The sequence below is a fragment of the Hippopotamus amphibius genome, chromosome X (assembly GCF_030028045.1).
Source record: "Hippopotamus amphibius kiboko isolate mHipAmp2 chromosome X, mHipAmp2.hap2, whole genome shotgun sequence".
Lineage (NCBI taxonomy): Eukaryota > Metazoa > Chordata > Mammalia > Artiodactyla > Hippopotamidae > Hippopotamus > Hippopotamus amphibius.
The window spans coordinates 39876245-39884300 of NC_080203.1; the positions used below are offsets into that span (position 1 = coordinate 39876245).

The window sequence follows — 8056 nt, forward strand, 5'->3', positions numbered from 1 at the left end:
AGCTCTTTGTGATGGAAATTCAACAAAAAGATGTGTGAGCTGGAGACAAAACCACCTCTCTCTGGTTATTTCAAAAAACAGACAGGAAACTCTCTTAATGGGCACAGGAGACATAGGAACAGTGCCCATGAGACCTCGAGGGAACACAGACAGAACCACCAGACGGAAAAAGAAAAAAAACGTCAGCTCTGTCAGTCAGCCAGTCAGCCAGCATTAGCCATGCACACATTAAACAATTAATGTGCATGTACAGTATTATTGTATTAAGCTCTGCAAGGAATTACAGAGGGAGAAAAAAAACACTACTCCTTTCCTTAAAGAAAAGTGTTTATGCTAATGGTGGAGAATGAAAGAATATGTAAAAACAAGCGACCAACTCGAACACTCTCTGAATTACCTACGTGTACACAAAGGCGTATGTTAAAGAGCCAAATAGTCTGAGGAATATTCAGAGGGTCGGGAAAGGAGGACAAAAGGTGTTACTGGAATGAGTGGAATAACTGTGTAGTCAAGGTCAGCTGGAAAGCTTCACAGAGGAGAATCTTCAGGAGGATCTACAGAGGGGAGGAACTCACAACAGATCCCACGAAGACACTGATGAAGGAAGCACATCTATGGCAAAGGGACAAAAATCCAGGGAGCCTGTGGATCACCCCCTGAGGAGGAGCCAGCCACACACTGTTACTTAATAGCAAGCTCCCCGCTGGGCTGTATTAACAGGTGCACAGCAAGAAAAGGCTGAGAAGGAAATCTTTCCTCTCTGCTGGGTGTGAACTGGACCTCTGGTCCCAGTACCCAGTTTTATAGGCTGTGCATGAGAAGGGTGTGCAGGCACTGGCAAGGATCCAGAGAAAAGCAACAGAAACCATTAGAGGAATGGATTCTAATAGCTATTAAGAAAGGGGAAAAGGTGTTGAGGTTTGTCAGTTTCTGAGTCGAAGGTAGAAATCTAGCAGTCACATGCCAGCTCTGATCAGCTGTACCGGGTGTCTCTGTTTAAGTGACCACAGTTATTCAGAGGATTAAAATGCTTTGTTTCCACGTAGCCCGTTTCAGGACGAAGATAGAGATAGGAAAAGGTTAAATCATTTGTTCAGGTTCCTTAGCAAGCCAGGAGCAAAACTAGCATCATAATTTTAAATCCCAGGGCTGTCTGTGGGTTGTTTAATGCACCGATCCATACCACTTCCCTTTATAATGGACGCCCCCTCCCCCCCACCAAAGACTGTAACAGTGAAAGATGGAAAAATTCTCTGCAAATTTCCTTGGGGAGAAAAACAAAACAAATGAAAAAGGAATGTCATGTCTCACTGCTGAGGCCCACATAAACATCATCCCCTTGTGTCCCCCTGCACTGATGACATAGGACACAGTCCATCTGATAAGCCGTCAGCAGATGGCTGGATCCCTCATTGTACCCATTACCCACCAACGTCAATTGCAAGCAGGAGCAGTTATCAGCGCTCCAGACAACAGATGGGGATGAGGAGGTGTGGTTGGTCTGAAGTCAAGGAGGCGGAGGACAAAAAGCCTAGTTCTCAAATCTATCAGGTTTTCTCTAAAACAAATCCATCACAGAGCAAATGGAACACACCCGTGTATATTCAGTGAGTTCCAAAAGGTGTCACAAAAAGCTGAGGACCATTTTCAATATGTGCTATTCTATACTTCCAGCAAAGAGGGAAGAAGCAGGAAAATAGACAGTGGGACAAAAGCAGGTTAGCCACATTTGGTGGAAATCAGCCTTCTAACACATCATAAAGACAGAAAAATAAAATAGCAATGCCAACTCTAAAAAAAGAATGGGGCTCACCAGGTATTATAGGCTAAAAACCAGCAGCATGGCGCTGCGGGGTCAATAGCATCAATTACTTGGCAAATGTCCAGCTAAGATCCAGCCTGCCTTATGCACAGAGACGCAGAGGGTTAAGCCATATGCTGTGCCCCACTAAGTTCAGCGCCCAATCAGGAGATATTGACACAGACCCATACAGAACCAACCAGAAGTGGACACTTAGACAAGACATCCAAAATTCCATCTTTTCCTTAGATTCCTGAGACCGAGACAATGTAACTGGATGCAAAGGAGATAAAAGGCCACCAGTCTTTACAGACACAATCAGTCAAATTGCCTGGCGTTTTAACCCTTCTGCTAAGAAACTGTAGATTTTAGGACTTAAATAGCCGTGAGAATCTCTTTCTGCTAAACCCCAATTCCCACTGTGGCAGCTCGGTTCTAAAGCCACCTCTGTACTAACTTGCTGAGTGATTTTTTTTTTTTTTGGTAAACTGCATAATCAGTAAGTAAATTCATTCCCTGTCCCCCAGACCTGCCAAAATAATAGCCATGCTTGAAGAAATACTTATTGCTGTGATGGGTAAACACCACTGATATTCAGCAAGGGATTTAACAACAGTGCATTAATCCTGGTGCTTGCTGATCCCGAGAACCCTCAAGCATCACCAGCTTGAGTTTAGATGTGAGAAGGTGCTGCTGTAAGCATACAAACCTCTACCAGCCCCCAGTTCCAGGGCCCTTGAGATACCAGACAAGGCCAAAAAGAAACCAGACAGCAGGACTATTAATCAAGAACAGAACTCAGACACAAGAACTGCCGTTCCTTATGCTTCTAGAGCTGGCAGTTACCCAAAGGCAGCATGGCTCTGACGAGGGTCTCTGTAACAAGGCCTTGGGGATAAATATTTTACAGACTGAAAAATGGGAGGTAAGGAGACTAACCACTTCCCCTCCAACTCTTTCATTTCCTGGCCTAAAGCAATACTGTCCTTGTTACAAACTTACACTGACTCTGACGAACAAGGGCTTCCTATAAATCTATAATTGAGTCATCCTGTTGAGAGACACACATCAGAAATGTCTCTCCTAAGCTCCCGCTTTCACTTCAGCTAATGTCCCCCTTTCCTTATCAGGACCTCTGAACTCCACAGAATTCACTGCCATGATGTGGCCCAACTCAGCTAATCCACTTGCCAAAGCATTTCGCTGCACTCAACATCTCCTCTTTGGAACACACACAGTCACAGGAAACATTTTAACATCTCTCTCTCCAGGCTCAAGCTTATCTAGCATAACTCTAATGAAGATAATGCATGTGAAAAGTAGCTTATAAACATTGAAGAGCTGGATAAATGTAAAGTATTACTAACCATACTTACTATCATTAGTCATTGCTGTAACCAAGCCAGAAAATTCTTCCAACCATCTGCTATTAAATTTGTATTAAGGACTCACATCAACTTTTAAAAATCCATACATTCCCTGCTTCCCAGGAAGAGCCGAAGGTAAGGTATGGAATGTTGGAGTGATCACAGGCTAGGTCCCCCAGTAGGCTGGAAGTTACTATTTAAATGATACAAAGCAGCGACTTAGGAGTAAAGAGCAAAGCAGTACAATCCTGCTTGGGCTCAAGAATTCCTCGGCGTGACTCTCTTCTTTGCCCCCACCCTCTAGCTTCAGAGTTTAAGCTAAGCACAGGACAACAGCAAAAGCACAGGTGACAGCAATCAGTCCATAGTTCCCCAAACATCTATCTCTCTGCAGCTGTTGGCTCCGAATGTCAACATCATCTACATGTGTCCCTAAGGGTGGTCAGATTTACTTTACTGGGAAGACACAGGGAGCAAAAGATGAATGAGGCTGAGAAGATGAACAAGGCCACCTGAAATCGGCAAGGAGGCCAAAAGCATTTCTAGAATAGCTCTCTGTGGCATACCCGGCCACTGCTAACGGAGGAAAGAATCACAGGACACAGGCGGTAAAGAGCTAGGAGTGCAACTCTGCCTCATTTTGCAGCTGGGCAAATTGAGACCCAGGAAAAGTACTTACCCCAAAGTCACACAACTAATTAATGCCAGAACGGAGTCTCCAGAGTCTTCTAAAAGCCTCTAAAACCCTTTCCACTAAAAACCATAGCGCTGCCAGGTTTGATGTCATCACACCAGCAGCAGCCCCAATCAGGCTGAATTTAGTTCTTTGTTGACCTTCTAGATATGTGGTTGTCAGAGGCCTCAAGACCCCTTTGTAGAAAAAGCACCCTCTGAGCCTCAACACCTGCCGTCCAAAAAAAAGCACTCCTGTCCCAAGAGCCTCACATAGCAGCGGCTGGGATGCGTTGTTTCCTTTCATTAACAAAAAGCCCATTCATTAAAAAAAAAAAAAAAAGAAAGAAAGGGACTGGCTCAAATTTACACAGAAGGTCTAGCTGGGAGAGCCCTGGGTTTCCTGTGAATGGTATCACTTCCCAAGAAGCCCTCTTTGAAAAATGCTACCCACTCCAACCCTGCCGGACGCTTATAGCCATCCCATCAATAAGAGTTGCTTTTTTCCAAAGCTGTCTACACCTCCTTGCTCCATCTGCAAGACTGGAAGGGGGTTTGTAGCCATTCACATTTTACAGGCTGGGAAACTGAGGCCAGGAACCTGCCATCAAAGGAGTTCCTGGAACACAGAGCTAGCAAGCATGCAAGCCACAAGTAGGCAGCGCCATGCTGGTCAGCACTGGCCTCCCCACAGAGCCTGCCCTGCCATTCCACAACCCCAAAGAGGGTGGATTAGCTTTCCAACCCGGAAAGCTAACTCATCTTTTGGCTGCAGGCGAACGACCTCCCATCCCTGGACACCGCCAGGCCTGTAAAATGGAGATAATCATCTCAACCTCCTGCCCCACACAGGGTTGTCACAAGGTTCCTGAGAATAACCTTCTACAGGTACAAAAGCAATAAAGATGCTAATGACAGGTTTCAAAACTGTCCCTGAATAAAACACACCAGGTTTTCCACAGCCTGAAATCTAAAAGAGATTTTTTTTTCCCTTTCTCCTCTTCCTCCTCCTCCATGATTTTATAGTTTTAGAACATCTCTCCACCCAGGCTGAGTACAGAAAGACAATCTCGCTCTTGGTCCTCACCCAGATTATTTTTATGTATCTGGCAACTTTCCTTTTCAATTTCATTTGTTTTTCTTAGTGCCGCTAATGGGAGGTAAAGAAATCAGCTCTCCGGTCACCCCTGGACCGTGACCTCAGGAGAAAGAATGAGTGGTAAGATGGAGAGGTTTGCAGGAAATAAATACCCTTTCACCATGGACAGAGAGAAGTTCATGGGTCTGCTTCAGAGAGCAGTGGGTAGGATCTTGGTGCTGTTCTGACACCTCAGAACTCCTTTTGCAGACCTCACCCTAAGAGCCTAAACTCCCAAATGAAAGAGTCATTAAGAGACACTCGTACGAGTATTTCCCCAAAGTACGACAGTGGAGACCAGGAACCTTATGTGACCACCTCCAAGAAAGAACGTCACCAGCCCTCTGGGAAATTAACTGTGGCAGAGGTAATGGGGGACTGGGCCATGGTCTGTCACTTGTGATTCAGAAAGGGCACCTGGCTGGGGCTGGACGTTCTGCTTTTGAAAGGCCAGGGCAGGCCTGGGAGGGGAGGGGCCGCCAGCCTGCGTGCTAGTTTTTCCTAGTGCTCACCTCCACCGTGGGGCTGACGCATTGGGCAAAGGTGGAAGAAAGCCAAATCTGAAATCCTCACAAAAAAAGCCACTCGTTGGAAAATCATTTTAAGGGTTCCCCTTGCTGCAGGGATGAGGTGCTCTACACTGCCAAGTGTCCTGAGCACACAAATGACTCTGATGGCTGAGGCTGCCCCGGAGAGCGGAGAGCGGGAGGGAGGGAAGGAAGTCAACAGACTCACATGCATCATGGTGACCAGGTGACAGGGGTTGAGCAGGTAGATGACGGTCTTGGTGGCGAACTTAAAGCCCACCTCCACCCCGAAGGTCAGGCACAGGGCTACTAAGAGCAGATTCTTGCTTAGGCTCTCTTTGCCTTCCTCTGGCCGCTGGGTCCCCTGCTCTGGCTGGCAGCCACGGCCACCCCTACCGTCCTCCTTCGTCTGCCTCAGGATGTGCCGCAGGGCCACCAGGATCTCCAACAGGGCCAGGGTCAGGACCACCACACTTTCCAGCAGCCGCTGCTGCCAAGAGAGGAAGGCAGCACAGTCGGGGCCCCCATTGCCCGCAAAGCTGGGGTCCACGCCCCCATAGAGCCAGTCCAGGAGACTTTGGTAGCTATACCGGGACATGATGCAAAGTGGTTCCCCTCGACCACCGTGCAGGAAGCGAGAGCGAGATGGAACACAAGCCCAGAGGGTGGCCCGGGTGGTGGGACATGTACGGAGGGCACACCCCCGCACCCGCACTCCCCTCCGGACACCGGGGCACCTAGAGCAGGGGACGGGAAGCTACACGCGAGGCCCGGGGCAAAGTGCTGGCTCTAACTTGTCCCCACGGCTGTCTGGGGAGCCCCCCGCGCTTCTCCAGTGGCCACCAACGAGGCAGGGTGGAAACGAGCCGTTGGCCAATCTAAAAGGAAGGAGAGGAAAAAAAAAAAAAAGGTCTCAAAGAGGCAATTGCATCGGGAATTACGAAGTGGGGAGGGGGAACTAGCGAGGGAAGAAAAGGGGAACAGGGGCAGTGGCGAAGCAAGCAGGGGTCAGGGGAAGTCGGAGGCCGGGAGGGTCAGGCAGAGGGCCGAGGGGCCCCGGCGGCCGCGGCGGGAGCGAACCGGGGGCGGCGGCGAGGGGACACGCGGAGGCCAGGAGGGGAGCTGGCGGGGCCGGGCAGGCGGGGAGGGCGACGGGGCTGGCGGGGAGCCGGACTCCTCGTCTCACGCACTCGCCACAGGGGGATCGCTTACTCCTGCAACCGCGTGGCCGTCTCTGCCCCCAGCCAGCAACTTCGCCGCCGACGGGCCCCTCCGAGCCCATTTAGAGCCGTCCCGGTCCAGCCTCCCGCCCCCGGGTACACCCCCGAGCCCCCAGCTCCACCCCCCGGCCCCAGACGCCCGCCCTCCGGGCAGCACCTCCCCCAGCCCGCGGCCAGCCCGGGACCTGCCCCCCTCGCGCGGGCAGCGGCGGGAGGAAGCCGGGAGGGAGAGAGGGAGGGAGGGAAGGCGGGCAGGAGGCCGGGCCAGCCGGGGGCTGGGCTCCAGTCGGCCCCTTCCCTCCGCCCCGGCGCCGCATCTTCCGCGCGTCCCGCCCGGCCCCGGGGACGGGCCGCCGCGCCCTTCGGGGCTCCACTCACCGGCAGTCGGCCCGCGGCCCCGGCCGGGTGCCGGCTCGGCTCCCCGCGCTCCGGCTCTCGGCTCCCCCGGCGGCCGCCGCGGCCGCCGCGCACGGCTCCTCCTCCCCGTCTTCCTCCCCCTGCAGCAGCGGCGCTCGCTTCCTCCTTCTTCCCCTCCCTCTCTCCTCCCCCTCGCCGCCGCCGCCTCCCCCTCCCGTCCGGCTCGGCCCCTCGCGCCCCCCCCCCCCACCCGCCCTCGGGCCGCGGCCAACCGGCCTCGCCACCTCCCCTCTCTGGCCTCCGCCGCTCCCCCCGCCGCTCCCACCCTTCACACCTCCCACCCTCCCTCTTTGCGCCGCTCCCTCCCCCTCCCCCTCCCCCCCACCCCGGGCTCAATCCCCGCCTCCTTCCCCTCCTCCCCGGCCTGCCTCGCGCTCCGCACTCGCCGAGCCTGCACGCGTGCACGGCCACCTTCCTGCACCACCGTCTACGGAATTCGCCTCCTCCGCGAAGCCCTTTGGACCGACTCCACCTCCTGCGATCCGGTTCTCCAGGGCACTTCTTTGTACACTGGGCACCCAGTAGGCGCTTAGCCGGCCCTCGCTAAGTTCTTGGGGGATGGACGAGCCGGTCTAGTGATGACCAGCTGGGCAAGCTTGGGTTTGGGGGGGTCTGCTGGGTGTGACCTTCTAGTGTTCGCCTCTCCTGCCGTCTGCCCTGAAGCAGCAGACTCGGGCAGGCCCAGGAAGGTGTCTTTCCCCACCTTTCTAGCCACATCCCTACTCTCCACTTCAATACTAGGACAGGGCTTCTTTTCCTACTTTGCCCGGCCTTCCCTCTCCTGCTCTGCTCCCGTGTTTCTCCTAACCTCAGACCACACAGCCCACCCCTGCCCCTCCCTCTCCAGGCCCTAGATCTCCCCTTTCTCCTGCCAAGCCTTCAAGCTCAATCGTACTGTAGCTGGAGGAAAAGAA

At 52.6% G+C, this 8056-nt stretch overlaps 1 protein-coding gene across 13 annotated transcripts in view; it reads right to left on the bottom strand.

Annotated features, from left to right (window-relative positions):
• Positions 1-7249, bottom strand: part of TMEM164 (transmembrane protein 164) — a 165784-nt gene extending 158535 nt beyond the window's left edge. For 3 of the 13 annotated variants that reach the window (XR_009050277.1, XM_057718198.1, XM_057718202.1), the window contains exons 1-2: positions 7104-7242; positions 5714-6383 (exon numbers count right to left, since the gene is read on the bottom strand). Coding sequence is in view for 10 of the 13 variants with exons in the window: in XM_057718198.1 (XP_057574181.1) it covers positions 5714-6103 (390 nt within the window). In the remaining 3 variants the exon portion in view is untranslated. Of the gene's footprint in view, positions 1-5713; positions 6384-6695; positions 6833-7103 lie in introns of those variants that run through there. The other 10 variants (XM_057718209.1, XM_057718208.1, XM_057718211.1 and 7 more) reach the window with 10 other exon arrangements.
• Positions 7250-8056: the final 807 nt, after the last annotated feature.